At 41.4% G+C, this 15,115-nt stretch overlaps 2 protein-coding genes and 1 long non-coding RNA gene across 5 annotated transcripts in view; 2 read left to right on the top strand and 1 right to left on the bottom strand.

Annotated features, from left to right (window-relative positions):
* Positions 1–1,749: 1,749 nt before the first annotated feature.
* Positions 1,750–4,508, top strand: LOC146560793 (uncharacterized). Its single transcript, XR_014894794.1, has 3 exons — positions 1,750–2,496; positions 4,203–4,237; positions 4,330–4,508. It is a non-coding gene; the product is annotated as an uncharacterized LOC146560793 (long non-coding RNA).
* Positions 4,509–5,376: 868 nt separating this feature from the next.
* lgalslb (lectin, galactoside-binding-like b) lies at positions 5,377–15,064 on the bottom strand. Of its 2 annotated transcripts, none has more exons than XM_085296253.1 (5): positions 14,665–15,064; positions 14,031–14,114; positions 13,853–13,941; positions 12,865–13,051; positions 5,377–10,401 (listed from the first exon to the last, which is right to left on the bottom strand). In XM_085296253.1, the coding sequence occupies exons 1-5, from the start codon at positions 14,695–14,697 to the stop codon at positions 10,258–10,260; spliced, it is 537 nt and encodes a 178-aa protein (XP_085152379.1). In that variant the 5' UTR covers positions 14,698–15,064; the 3' UTR covers positions 5,377–10,257. The 2 variants fall into 2 exon arrangements, with proteins under 2 accessions (XP_085152379.1, XP_085152378.1); XM_085296252.1 differs by having other exon boundaries at positions 14,031–14,123; positions 14,665–15,062.
* Positions 14,128–15,115, top strand: part of abch1 (ATP-binding cassette, sub-family H, member 1) — a 36,852-nt gene continuing 35,864 nt past the window's right edge. For both annotated transcript variants that reach the window (XM_085296247.1, XM_085296246.1), the window contains exon 1: positions 14,128–14,171. In XM_085296247.1, the coding sequence (XP_085152373.1) occupies positions 14,143–14,171 (29 nt within the window). In that variant the 5' untranslated portion in view covers positions 14,128–14,142. The remainder of the gene's footprint in view (positions 14,172–15,115) is intronic.

The following is a 15,115-nucleotide window of genomic DNA, read 5'->3' as shown; positions in this document are numbered from 1 at the left end:
ACTCGGTTGAAGACGGGTTTCTTGGAGAGGGGGAGGGCAGTGAGGCACAGTCCCCCGTCCTCCGACGCCCCTCGCGATGCCCCTCCTTCTTCGACTAACCCTCTGCATAGGAGCCGTGAGAGCCAGGAACTTGTGAGTTTTGTATGTCCACTCAGGCATCATTCATACCTGGTGTGTAGGAAGTTCCTAAGTTCCTGTCAGAAGGAGGGGGCACCGCGAGGGCGTCGAGGGGCGGAAGGCGGTGCCTTAGTGCCTCCCTCCTTCTGACATTGTAAAGGAACCCTAACTTTATTATTTTTTTAAAAGTAAGATGTATGTATGTATGTATGTATGTGTGTGTGTGTGTGTTTTTTGTCCTCAGATGAGGTTTGAAGTGTCTGTGTGGTGCAGCTGGTCTGGTCTGTCTCTGTACAGTCGAGGCTGCACCCACCTACAACAGGTGGAGGCTCACCAGGACATGCACACCTCACAAGTTCCCGGCTCTCTCGACTCGGTTGAAGACGGGTTTCTTGGAGAGGGGGAGGGCAGTGAGGCACAGTCCCCCGTCCCCCGACGCCCCTCGCGATGCCCCTCCTTCTTCGACTAACCCTCTGCATAGGAGCCGTGAGAGCCAGGAACTTGTGAGTTTTGTATGTCCACTCAGGCATCATTCATACCTGGTCTGTAGGAAGTTCCTGTCAGAAGGAAGATGGACAGTGAACATTTTAAGCCCACTCGGCAGCGACAGATGGCCACCCCGCCCTGAGCCTGGTTCTGTCGGAGGTTTCTCCCCGTTAAAAGGGAGTTTTTCCTCCCCACCGTCGCCAAGTGCTTGCTCATAGGGGATTTTTGGGGCTTTTTTTTTTTAAAACCAACCGCTGATAAGTCAATCAAAGACTAATTTGGACAATTGGGAAAAATTAAATAAAATAAAAAAATTGGATAAAATGCATGTGTCATTGTTTCATATTGATTTCACATAACATACCATTTGATTTCAACATATTTTTGTTACACTTGCAGTGGGTTTTTTTTATGATCCTGTTCATTTTAAATATGAATATAAATCATCTAAATAGAAATGGAAAACTAGAAAAAATAAAAATATAACTTTACTAATCTGGAAGTTATTTGTCATTGGATCCATCATTCCCACAGTGGAAACACATTATTTCATATTATGTTCAAGTCAGTAGTTAAAAGTATAAAATTTAATAATGTCTATTTTTAGTTTACTTTATTAATAAAGACATTTTTAAGTATTTTAGAAACACTAACATCATACATATCCAAATATGAAGTAATGTTTTAACTCCCATTTACATACAGACCTGTGGCCAACTTTATAAACCATTTTGAATTTTTTCCAGCTGAGGCGTTCAAAATAGATATACTTTTGATTGTCACAGTGTAATTTGGGCAGCTGCCTGCCTAATATAACATAACATCACCACAATATTTTATATTAAATGAGGAAATGTATCTTTGTTTCCTCAGCTAAGACTGCTTGCTGCTGTAGCTTGTGTTTATCTTGAGAGTGACATCTGATTTAAAAGCAAGGAGCAAAAGCCACTGAGCACCATCGGTCAGCACAGAGGCAAAGCAGTTTGGTGTAATTGTTAGCCTAGTAATTCATAGTAATATATTTCTCACACACAACCTCAACCTCTTCCTCTCAATGTGAGCAGAGACGCAGCAGCATCTTGTTTCTACAAGAAGCCTGATTAAAATGTGAGGCATTTATACGGTGTACGAGATTAATAACAAATATTCACTGTCTGCAAACCATACCAGGGTGGACTATTCATTTTCCCAGTGGGTCACATGAAAAACTGAGACTGGTGTGGAGGCTCAAACTACTAAGCTGAACTCAGTTCTAATCCGTATTAATTTTATTTCTTCATAAACTGCTACTGGCATGAGTGCATATTACAACTTCACTGCGACAGTATTACTTATTTTCCTTACACACAGACCTTATAGGAGGTAATTGAGAGAAAAAAGAGGGGAGGATGGAGTGGGTGAGTAATGTCATTAGGTGAGGTCATTTGGGATATTTTATGTCCTGGCAATGAAGCGGAAAATTATTGAAATTTAAACTGGATACATTTAAAATTGCATTGTTTTTCTGATGCAGCTTGTATTTTATGCAAAACATGTTAAATCTTGTGGGAATGTTCACTTTCAATACAGTTCAGTTATGCAGTGCTGAGTGTCAGACATGCTAAGGCACATGTAATGAAATAACTTGTTTGAGCTTTTGTAAAGAGTTCATTTTTAAATTTTTACACAAACGAGACTTTTCTCACTCCGGTTACTGTTTCAGCTTCACAAAGGCTTCAGTGTTATAATGAAGAAAAAGAAGCATCACTTCAATACATCAGCCGTGTTGTCAGTGATGTAATTTGAGATTTTTCCTTTCAACACTGTTTAAAGTACAGGCTCCCATGTATGGACTGATGTTTTGATCCACCTGCTTCTCTGTAACCTGTGGGTGAATCTCTCCATCTCCTCTGGGTAATTATATTTTCCACTTCATTTACACACAGCTGGAAGAAGGAGATGCGAGTAAGGTCTTTATGTTTCTGCTTGGACCTTCTGTCCCTGCAACCCAAACCCAGATAAGTAGCAAGATATGGATAGATGGATGAGTAGATGTCCTTTTGACATAGTTGTGTCATGAAGTAACATGAAAAAATAGTTTAACCAGTGCACTTTAGGTCTTAAAAACATGAACAGCATCTCTTAAATATATGCATCCATTTTTATCTCAAGTCTCAAGCATTTCCTTAAAACCATATCAACACAATCCAGTGAAGTGAATTAACAGTTTCTCCAAAGACAGCTGCTACATGCAAAGGAATCAAAATTCACAATGCCATCTTCTCAATTCTGTTGGAAAAATATGTCCCATAATTTTTTAAATGGTTAAGAGACAAAATAACCATGTCTAATGTAGCATCTGTGATATAAACGAAACACAAAACTGTATCAGTTTTCAATTGAGTACGTTGTGTATGATTTTGCAAATTTATAAAAAAAGCACCATGATCTACTTTAAGGAACACAAGCAGGATATTTTGGAGTGACCTGACTTGAAAACTCTGCAGGTGGATATTAAAAATGCTGCATCTTCTGCAAAGCAGCCTAAAAATATCCAACTACATCAAAAGTGCTTCACTGAAAAGTGGGTGAAAAGTTTTTAATCATTAATGGAAAAAATGCACCAGTTGTGCATCAGTGATATGAATATCACAAAGTCTGCTAGCTAAGGGTGCTGCAATCTAGAAACACTGTTGTCTCTTCCTCTAACTTGGGGCAGTTATCATCACAGTGCAACTTCACCCTCAGCTCTGAGCAAAACTGCTAAAAAATGTGCAAGGTGCAGAAAAGGAGGGAGGCGATGGATGTGTGAGGCAGAAAACAGGATTCAGAAAAATGCTGAGCTCTGCAGGCTTCAGGAATAGATTCTGAGTGAACAACCACAAATGGTTCTTTCTAGGTGGAGCTCTTTTCCCCTCCATACATTACTGAGGCGCTGAACCATGGTGGTGGTCCAGACCTTTTTTAATTTGTGCCCTCAGCCCTGGGGACTTAGTGACTGAAAGACTGCTAAACCTCTGCTGGTCACTGTAGATAGTCGCAAAGGAAATAATCTGAACTGTTGAGCTGTTTTATCATAACTGAAAAACATGCAGTAGCTAGGAAGAAATATTCTCCATTAGCATTAATTAAAAAACTGAGCACAATAAGGTCGGTTGTCAGAAGAAGCAGGCACTCTTGGCTCCCTGGCACACCGAGCTGAAGACATGATCTCTCTTTGACCTTTGCACAGTGGACCGTAAATGAGCTGTGTACTTTTTTATCTCTACAATATCTCAGGTAATATCTTGAATTGCTGCTGTTCTGCATCAAGTGAGGCAACAGTGCAGTTTCTCTCCTGTATGGATTCTTTGATGAACACACAGGGGCACACTCGGATCAAACACTTGTTATGTCTGCCTGAATGATTTGTCATGTTTGCATGTATTATGAGGTCAACATCCTCTTTAAAACAAGCACAGCAAACACAGCAGAAGTTTATCTCAGTGTGAGATTGTAAATGATTAGATATTTTTCATGGATGTTGCACATGCTGCCAAGTACTCTTCAGAGACAGCAGCGACCTGACTGGAGGCTCCATGGCATGCCTTCATCTTCTTATTCTTTATTTACATGTGCAGAAGCAGAGCAGTCTGATGAAGGGGCCTGACAGATGGTAAGTCCTTCTGTTTCAGTATAAAGATTTTGTGCTGGAGGGAAAGGACCCAGCATTAATGTGAGCTCCTCTTCTCCCTCTTTCATGTGCAGAAATAATTGATCTTGCCTCTGCTGAGCCTCTGAGTTGGGACTCTTCTCCGGCTGTGAGCTGAAAGATGAAAGAGGAAGAATAATTTCTTCTGAGAATTCAGGTGCTTCTCTTAAACATGAAAGAACCTCTTTTTTTTTTTTTTTTTATCAGGGATCAGGAATAGAAATATACCAAATTATCTGTTGATTGTCTGTTTTTGTCCTTGCATTTCTGACTCATTGGGAGAATTCCATTATGAACATACATATCCTAGTGGAAATTTAAAATATACGATGTGAGAAATATGATGTGAAACTGCAGTGGATGCATCTTGACATGTAGACGTGGCCAAGATGACCACGTATTCACTTCACACATATATGAACTGTAGCTATAACAGCTTCAACTCTTATGGGAAGGCTTTCCACAAAGTTTACAAGTGTATCAGAATTTGTGAGGTCAGACACTGATGTTGGATGATAAGGCCTGGCTCACAGTCTCCACTCTGATTCATCCCAAAAGCATTCGGTCAGATTGAGGTCAGGACTCCGTGCCGGCCGGTCAGATTTTTCCACACCAAACTTGCTCATCCATGACTGGTACGCAGTCATATTGAAACAGGAAGGGGTCTTCACCCAACTGTTCCCACAAAGTTGGGATCATGAAATTGTCCAAAATGATTTGGTATGCTGAAGCATTAAGAGTTCCTTTCACTGGATCGAAGGGGCCCATCGCCTGAGAAACAACCCCACACCATAATCCCCCCTCCACCAAACTTTACACTAGGCACAATGCAGTCAGACAAGTACCGTTCTCCTTGAAATCACCAAACTCAGAATGTTTTAGAGGAGGAGCAGGGAGGAAGAATTCCCTTTTAACAGAAAGATACCTCAAGCAAAACCAGAGGAAGACATCTATCTGCCATAACAGGTTTTGGAGTGAGGGGAAAGAGAAAGACAGGTCTAAACACAAACACAGGAGACTAATATATATCATCAATCTCCTCATCGATATGCATCTATAACCTTCAAAATTATTTAACACAAAAAGTGATCAGAAGAAAAAACTCAACGTAAGAAGTTTATTGGTTTGCAAAGGAGCTGTTTTTACAAAAGCATAGAGGGGGGAAAACATTTGGAGCATGTATTGTGTTCATCTAAACACTGGCCGTGTGCACATTCTCACAAAGTTTACAGTCAACTCTATTTATTTCGGGAATGTGACATCATGTGGTAATTACAAGTGCTCCTGTTTTCAGCAGATCAAACAGCCAACATGATGCGTGAGATGAAAGAGTATCAGGGAGATCAAAGTTACTGCAGCCGGCACACGAGTGATCCTCCGACTCAGTACATCCTTGAAAACAATGACAGGAAACTGTTGTGCAGTTAAAAGAAAAGCATCTGGAAATGGGAAAGGTTGCAGTTTAAGACAATACTCTTTTTCCATATCATTTGTAATATTTGTACACATCAGAACCCAGAGCCAAAGAAAACACTTTCATTATTATAAAAGACTCAGCTTTTCAACGCGCCTTCATATAAACAGCAAAACGTTAGCTATACAGTCAGGATATCTTTACCACACACAAAGCTGCTGGTTATGGTGTAATAAATACAAATGATAACATGATCAACCGCACAAACACATCAGCAACACATCAGCCTACTTCTACTCAATGAACACCATGAAGTCATTTTAGCACCTTTTAGAAAACCGCTCTTTAACCTGGTGAAACTCATGGGGAAATGATTTTAATTCAATACTCGAGTCCACATTAGGCCATAAAAAAATACAGCCCAAAAGAACAGACAGTGGATAGATGGCAAAAAGAAATAAAACCGCATGCTTGACTGAAACAGAAACTGGCAATACATAGTTGGTACGTCAATCTGTCGTCTTTCCAAATTGCCAGGTACTAGCTTACATGCACAACAAATGCTTTCATGTGTTTTCTTCAAAAATAAAAACCCTGAGTCCACGTACATCCAAAGTCCGAAAGGAGGGTAACAAACAGACAGACATGGGTAAAAAACAAAAACAAACACTCCTCTTACATCAGACTTGCTGGATTTTAAGGGTAGGAAGAGTGTAAAGATTTACTTCGCTGAATGGGTATAAAAGGGCAGGTCCTAAATAACTGGGGTGATTGTGGACAGTAATTTCACCTGGGTTACCATTAGATTACAATCAGCCAGAAAATGACATTCAGCTTTTCAGTTACATTTTTAAAGTGTTGCAGAGAAAATAAAATAAGAGTTACAAAGAGCAATAAATTATGATTTCCCAAGGTTGTTCTTCAAAAGATGTGGGATCATTAGGAGATCAGAAAAAGAGGCCTGCATATTTAACAGTAAAAATGCTTTAACTGTTTTCTTCTCGCTGTGAGTTTTGCAATTTTTTTAAAGTGCAACAGTACAAAATAGGTAAGTACCCCACAAGCTTATCTTGTACCTGCACCACATCTAAAAACCTAGAGGAAAACAAACTGCGCTCAGCTGGAAAAAAACACAGCAGTTCCAGAAACAATTTGCTAATGGCAGAGTTCAAGTGTACACTATGCTGAGCCAAACAGACTCCCAGCTCAGCTCTGCACACATATAAAGAGCTCCCTGGAATGAGCACAGGAAGCCTTGAATTGTTCCTCTCCCTCCCCCGTACCTCCTGCTGCTGTCAACACAGTAAACTGAAGACCCAAAACATGAACCTGCATCACCCTTCAACACACATCTTGTTTTTACATCACTCAAACATACTTCCATGGACTATATCAACATTATTACAGTAAACTGTTACTAAATATGGTCACCAGAATACCAATAGCATCCAACAACATGCCCAATAAGCATAATTACATGTTATTTGGACACATTTGCCCTTGTAATACTAAAGTAAGAATGATTCACACACACCTATCCGTTACACTGCAATTCTCAGTACCACGCTCGTTTGTGTCCAGAATAAATTTGGGTAAAACGAGGAACTCAGGAAGACGCTGTCTGACCAACCAGGCAAAAAGAAGCTTAGAGTCAGCTCTAGGAGCAGCGATGTTATTGCTATATCAAAGGAACTAGCAAATACTCATGCATGTATAGAAAGCAGCCTTTCTGCATTTTGACAAACGCTGCCCACAGGTAATGAAGAAGTTTCCTTAGAGTTTGCCCACAAAGGAAGCCTCATTCATGGCTTACTCCAATTTTACAGCAGCAAAAATTCGATCCAAAAACCATCATTGGCTTATGATAAACACAGAATATGTGAGGGTGAAAATGTCAAAATGTCTGAGCAGTTTTGTGCAGGCAACTGCTGTTCACTTCTTCAGTGTCAAACTGCTAAAAAAAAGTCCTCAAAAGGGATCAAACAGGCTCATGAAACCTGGTTTAGGTTTTACTGTCATAAACAGAACCAGCAGCGCCGCTTTCCAACATTTACAAGTTGCGATCATTTATTCTGTGAATTTCTATTGAATAGTTTAATGATTTCTAACAATGTAATAATTCTAGAAAAACAGCGTACACCATTCCATTTTTCCATTATTGTGATGCATGATACTTCTGTACCTGAATGACCTTCAAAATGTACTATTTGTATCATGACTTTGGTTTCTGTTACACCCCCTAACGTGTTATAAATGTGTAACAAATCACATTTATGAGCAGTTTCAGGAAACGTTTCAGTTGTGAAAAACCCCCTTGGCTAACCCTTCATGTGAAATGACACGTGCCTTGTTCTTTTAAGTGTCTGGGAAACAGCTGCAGGGCATCTGCACCAGAGTGTATCTATTATTCATGAACAGCTTATCAACGTTTATAATTTCAGCTTTAATGCATCTTTAGAAACCCAGGAAACTAATGATTTATTAACATTTCTAAAAGTGGGACTGGTAATAACCGTTTACCAACTTTTAATAAATACAATTTTAATTACACACAAAAGGGATTTTTCACAACTTGGCAAATATATTCAGGCTAATAACTGACCCATGAACATAACTTAAACTTAAATCATTTTTCTTATAAAACCCTTTAAAGAGGTCAAGGCTTCAGCAACAAAGAAACTTTATTGCTGCCCTAAGCCATTTGTCTAGAACAAATCTGGCCAGCTTTTTGCAAGAGCTTTGTCTTCCTCAGACTTTTCCTTCTCCTACCTGCATATTAGAAGTAGGTGAAGTTGTGCCAAAAAACACAAATGCATAAACAGAAAAAAAAAAGTACCTTTTAATGTCTGCAGTGAGTTTTTACATCTTTCTAGAGTATGGAAAAAACCCCCAAAAAAACCCCAAAAACCTGATAACGCATAATCAACGTTGATACTGGAAGAGTGTAAACAGAGCACCTTAAGATTTCATACACACAATACTTGTGGGTTTAACTTGAAGATCTCTTCTCTATATTTTTTAGAACTTGCTCCCTGCCCCAGTGAAGGAAACTGTCATAAAGAAAACAACGCATAAGAGACCAGACATTTGTGTTAGTTACACTTCTAAAACACAGCCTGCAGCGCTAGGAAAGGATGAGACTGCATCAGTGTGGGCAAGATGCCGATGAGGAATGATTCAGGAAAACCTTTTTCTTTTTTTAAAAAGCCATGAGACACACAAGACCTATAATGGACTAAAACAGCACCAGCCATACCACCAAAAACTGTGACATTGAGAAATTAATCTGTGCATCACTATATCTTCTATGCTACTATTAAAGAAAAAAAAAAAAAAAGATAAACAAAAAAAACATCAACCCTATACATTCAAAGTACCCCCAGGATCTGACCCCTGACTCCAAAATGTGTGACTGAACCTGCACCCGGCTGAACCTGTGACCTCGATGACAGCACGGTTTCTTCTTCATATAAGGAGTAAAACTTCTATCTTATTTTAGTGTTCAACTCTGATGAGGCTTGCAAAAGAAAAAAGGAGCAGAAGTCAAATTTTAAATAACATTTCTCTGCAGCTCTACTGCCTCTATAGCGCAATCTACTGACAGGAGAGTGGCTGTAGTTAAAAAAAAAAGAAGAAAAAAAAAAAGAAAAGTGCAAACTACCCAGACACGCTGTGTTAAGCATGGGATGCTACATCTTGTCATGATATAATCCTCATTTTTGAGTATTTAGGTCAATGAGGCTGCGACGTGTTACCATGACAACTGGAATAAACCCAAGGGATGCAGAGGAGTGCCAGCAGAGTTGGATATACATCAGCAGAGAGAAAACAGGCCGCTATGCTGTCTTGTGTTGTGCTCAGATGAGTTTTTGAAATAGTTACACATCCAGCTGTGCTGAGCTCAATCTAACTAAAGCATATCAAATATACATATACGTCCAGGTATATTTGAATTGAAACCAGTTGCATCTCGCATAACATCATGTATCCGCCTGATTTGGGAACACTGCTCTGGCCTGTCTGAGTTTTACTGCACATTTGTTCACGTTGCTTGGTCAGCAAAAGATTTAAGAGGACGCTTGTATGTTTAAACAAAGTGAGTTGAATTGAGTTTAAGTTTTTGATTTTGTTCTATCCATGAGCAACACTTAACTTTCACTTTAGCTGCTAATTGTCAGATATTTTTATCTAACTGGTTTTTTCAAACCTCCACACCTGCCTCCATCTCAAATTCCCTAAAGGATTCGACATAAAAGTGGAATGTCCTATAAATAAGCTACAAGTTCGCTGATCTAAAAACTGGGGCTACAAGGGAAAAATACCTGAAAAATGGATCAAACACATTCACCCACAAAGCACCATCACATCAGATCCTGGTTCAACATAAAGAAGAGGAAGAAGAAGAAACAGCAAAGCAGAAAAACTTTGATCCAGTTACTATGCTGATGCAGTGCTGTACGATGGGCTATGGATGATGATGTAACAGGCGCACGTGTGTGTGTGTGGTCATGTGTGATCAAGTCCTTGCTTCACACACGACTTGCGGAGCGGGAATTGGTCAGAGGGCAAGTTAACCAAGCTTGGTAATCTGTAGGTCTCCTTGTATTCGTACTGTGTCGATAGAGGGCAAAGATTTTACTTTGTGATAAAAGTCAAAGAGCTGGTGTCCATCCACGAATATCCGGAACCTCTGGTGCTCGCAGTGGATCTCAATCTGCAGAAGGAAGAAAGACATGGAGAAAAAGACAGTTAGGCAAAAGGTGGAAAGAAAATACCGCACTTTAACCGCTTTTGACTTCATGACAAGTAGAGACTGAACACACTCATTCCATACAGTCACAATAAGCAGAAGAAATTGGGTGGGTGGAAAAAGCTGTGTCAGAGTTACACACAATCACCTCATGAGCTGAAGGGACGCATCTCACTTTATACAACCATTTCTTTCTCTGCTCGTTAATATAAAAATATTATTTGTGCAGTTTCAATTTGAGTAAATAATTACAAAATAGATTCAGTAAAGGACTAGATGTTACAATCCCTGATATTGCATTGCTTTAATGGAGAAAACGTTGACGGATGCTTGTTATGAGGAAAGGCAGCTCAGAAACTTTACCAGCGGCACACATCGTTGTGTGCCTCAACTTTCGGTCTTTTACCCAAGCTAATCTGTCATTTTTTCTTCCTTGGTTAGGGTGCATGATAAAGACAACCGCTTGTAAAGAGAAAGACCAAATGACCCCTTACACTGAGGATGACTATCAGCTATTTTAGTTGATGTTAAAACATTTAAAGCTCCCAAAACGTTATTGAATAAGTAGGCTAGAGCTAAGCCTCGCTCTCATTTTCTTCTCTTGTTTGTACGTGTACACACTGAATCCTAACAAACCGACAACAAAAATGTAACTGCATAAACACCTCCGCGTGGTTTATGCCAGTGGGGGGGAATTAAAAAAAAAAAAAAGAAACCGTCAAACAACTCAAGGCAGAATGTTTTAGATGAAGCAGCAGAAACAAACCATCCTGCTCTGAGACCACAGCACATCATGTGTCTCTCCACATGCCCCTGGATTCAGGAGGGAGTTTGTTTTAAACATTCTGCATGGCAGACTTAATCTCCAGCCTCCAGCTTTCGACAGAGTCATGACTGTGCCGACCTGCTCAGTCACGCTGCAACCACAAACAATGACACTTTATCAGAGAGCTGACATTCAACAACCAGATGCAGGGTTCACCTCTAAAAATAACTTAAGTTGTTGTGTCTGCATATGCATATTTCACATTCTTAAAAAACAGAAAGAGTTTCTCTTTGTAAAAATTCTCATGCATCCACAGCTGAGTTTTAAAGATATCAGACTGGAAAACACACTAAGCAAAAACCCTTGACTGGGGCAGGGATAGCTCAGTAGGTAGAGTGGTAGCCCCATGATCGGAAGGTCGGGGTTCGACTCCACTGAACGGCTACCCTGAGGTACCCCTGAGCAAGGTACCGTCCCTACACACTGCTCCCCGGGCGCTGCACTGGCAGCTGCCCACTGCTTCACTGGGTGAATGGGTTAAATGCAGAGGAACCATTTCCCTATGGGGACTAACACACACACTTTACTTTGACCCCAGCAATTAGGGGATCCAGTGGCTCTGTTATGATGTTGGAATAGTTTTGCTCACATTGTGTGTGTCTCCTTAGAAGTAAGGATCACTGTAAATCCATAAACTTATGGTGGAGTGGTCTCTTCCAGGACTATAATGTACCCCATAAAAAGGATAGCAAGGGGTTACTGAATTGTTTAAGTTTGCAAAGGAGATTAATCATATGCACTGGTTTTGACAGTGAACCAAACTCAGCTGCAGTGCGCACCTGTAAGAGACTTTGGACCTCCTTCTCAAGCAGATCACGTCACAATCACTATGCAAGATAAATAAAAATAGCTCCAGCAATCAGTGCCAAAATAAATTTTTACTAAATTTGTACACATGCACTAGAGTCCTGAACATTTCGAGACATTACGCAATAGAGATGGTTACAAGTACACAAATTACCGACCCAGTTGCTTTGGGCATTTGCCGTCTTTTAGCCTCCAGCTCCTCAAGTATAACCTCTATATGGATTTCACAGAGCTGCCAACACTGCAGCAAGTGTTATGGTGCATTTCACGGTGACGTGTGGGTGTCGTGAACTTGGCACTTTAAACAGACCTTCGGCTACACTGGAGAAAGAACAACTTCATTCAGTGTCCTGAAAACATCTCGAGAAACTTCATGCTTTGTTCTTCGCTCCATTGCCACTATTGTATATTTTTAGCTGTACACCATGTGTGTTATTCATGTGCAGACTTATTGGAGCAGAATATGACATTAAAGAGCTAACAAGTCCTCGGGTGTTATGAGATTACTCATCATGCATATGCCCTGCTGCTCAACCCCCTCCACCCTCCAACTCCAACTCATTCAGCACACCACAACAGCTGATGTGGTCCTAACGCAGTAAACAGGCCACTATATGGGGTACAGGCTGTATTTACATTACAATATGATGAAGCATGGACAACATTTCCTGTTTGTGTTCCATTATCATGCTGCGCAGATAATCTCACATAACTAATTCTGAAAATATCTCTGCTACAGGCGACTGCTGGGGATTACCCAGAATTATTTGATGTGAGAAAAGGGATTTTTTTACCCTAAAAGGCTGATCAGGGATGAAGGGAAAATACACAGTGGACGCCTCCTCCTCTGTCCATTTCCCAGAAACCCGAGCGCTGCGAAGGAACTGACGGTCAGTGAAACGAGCCGTGAGTTTCAGGGCCACATCAAATGGAGGCTCCCCTTTCTCTGAATCACGTCCGCAGGTCAGGCTGACATCAAAGCTGAGGGTATGAAAAAAAACAAAAAACAAAACCGGGGTATCGGGTATTCAGGCAGGATGCAGTGGTAAAGCACACATCAGATAATCTGGGATAAATGAGATGCATAATTCTGCTGCGTAAGAACAATTCTCACCAATTGTGAGTTAATTATGCATAATCCCTGCTGTTAGTTCTGTTTATCCACCCTCCCCTGCTGCTGCTGCTGCACAGTTATGCGTCTTGGTGTAAGTTTATGGTCACAGTTACAGGCATCAAGTTTCTAAGTAATGAGACGCAACAAAGAAAGACTGTGTGTTTAGGCCTTGGAGCTGTTCTGTCTGTTGGGACATTCACATGAACTTTGGCATGGAAAACCCTCCCAGCAGCAGGCACTAAACAAGATGAGGTCATCGAGAGGTTTCTTCCAAGTTTGACACAAGTTTCCATGTAGGGTAAGGACACACCCAAACAAATCTGCTTCACTGGATCTCTCTCTTTTTTTAAAAAAATTTTTAAAAAAAGAAAATCCCCCCCTTTTTCTCCCTGCTGGTGAGGGAACGCCCTGTCTCTGCATACTTAAGGAGCCACTGTTCTTTCTGGCTGCCTACGCATTACTCAGTGTGTCCTCGAGTGGCCGTGCAAGTCTGACTAGCCTAAGAACAAAAAAAACAAACAAAAACAAAACATCCCATCTCTAACATCCTTTAGCAAAGAATGTGTACTGTGCAGACGTAAATCAGAATGTTTTAAATATGCAGAGATAAAAACATGGCTCCAGATAAAGAGTGTGTGCATGCATGCCTTTGTGAGGTGTTATGTTACCTGTCTGGCTCCAGGTCCACGATGCCCATCACTATTATCTTCTTCCCCGGCCGCATGCCCCCCCGGATGCGCCCGCTGAATGGCACCGTCTACGCATTGCACACATTGAATTTATTACGCACAGCCAGGAGCGAGCATCAAACAAGGACACTCGGGAAATCGTTTAAATATTTCATACCAGGAGGCGTGATAAATCCTCCTTGTCAGGTGAGATGAGGCCGGGGTTCCCCAGCGAGTCATTCAGGTGGTCTTCTTCCACATTCTTCAACACCAGTGACAAAAGACACAGGATGCAAAGTATCATTTATCGCTCTGTCAGGTAGGATATACAACTTGCATGGCTGAGGTTAAAGGCACAACAAGAGGCTACAGGCCTATCATTCAATATATGCACAAGAGTGTGGCCTCGTACGCGGCGTGCAACAACAATGACGAGGTGGCAGCAGACCTGTCATGTTGTTATCAGCGTTCCTGCCGGGAGCCATGAGTTATTATAAATGAGCCCCACATTTGGCACCATCTTGCACTACGATTGAAATGCGCACCGGCTGGGTGGCCTAGAAGAGCACACACCGCCGGTGCATTTCACCACAGCGTATTGGATTTCCCAATTTCCTCCCCGGCCACAGATGAAAGAGGAGTCGCCCTACGCTCTGAATGCGCTGCGCCCGGCGCTCCGCATTTACAATAAGCGCCGGATAATCGACCTAACGGTGCGCTTAAATCGCAACTAACAGGCCCCCATGCACAGAAAATAAATACCAACACACGTAACCCCGGATCGGTTCCCCGAAAACCTTCAAAATACTCACTACTCCGTCCTTCTCCGCTGCCTGCACCGCCATCTTGAGCAGAATAGCATAGGATGCTGATTATCGGAGCAGAGGCAGCTCTGCCGGGGAGCGTGGTTTGTCAGCGTCGTGGCACTGACTCAGGAGGATATTCCTGTTCCTGCTCCAGTACTGCTCCTATTCTTGGGTCCTCGCGTCTGACTTGGCCTGAGAGAGAGCACAGTCACCTCGCAGGATCCCTCTGCTCCACTGAAATGGGTGGATGTCTGCTGACGTATGCTTTATAATAATTACAGACCAAAAGCTTAATCCCCGTCTGTTGGAGAAGGCTAATCAGACAGATTTCCCTCAACCCTTCACCCAATTAGACAACGCATTGTTTGGATTCTTTGGGGGGTTTCTAGGTTGGGATAACAATCCAGGACACGACTTTTAGCTGGTTTAAATAAGCGGTTACTTTATGAGACTGCGC

Source organism: Mchenga conophoros, linkage group LG13 (genome assembly GCF_057382185.1).
Source record: "Mchenga conophoros isolate Kocher_MC1m ecotype Shallow Benthic linkage group LG13, M_conophoros_male_GT1.1, whole genome shotgun sequence".
In the NCBI taxonomy this organism is placed as follows: Eukaryota; Metazoa; Chordata; class Actinopteri; order Cichliformes; family Cichlidae; genus Mchenga; species Mchenga conophoros.
Note: the sequence above shows the minus strand (reverse complement) of the source record. Positions and strands in the feature narration are given on the sequence as shown.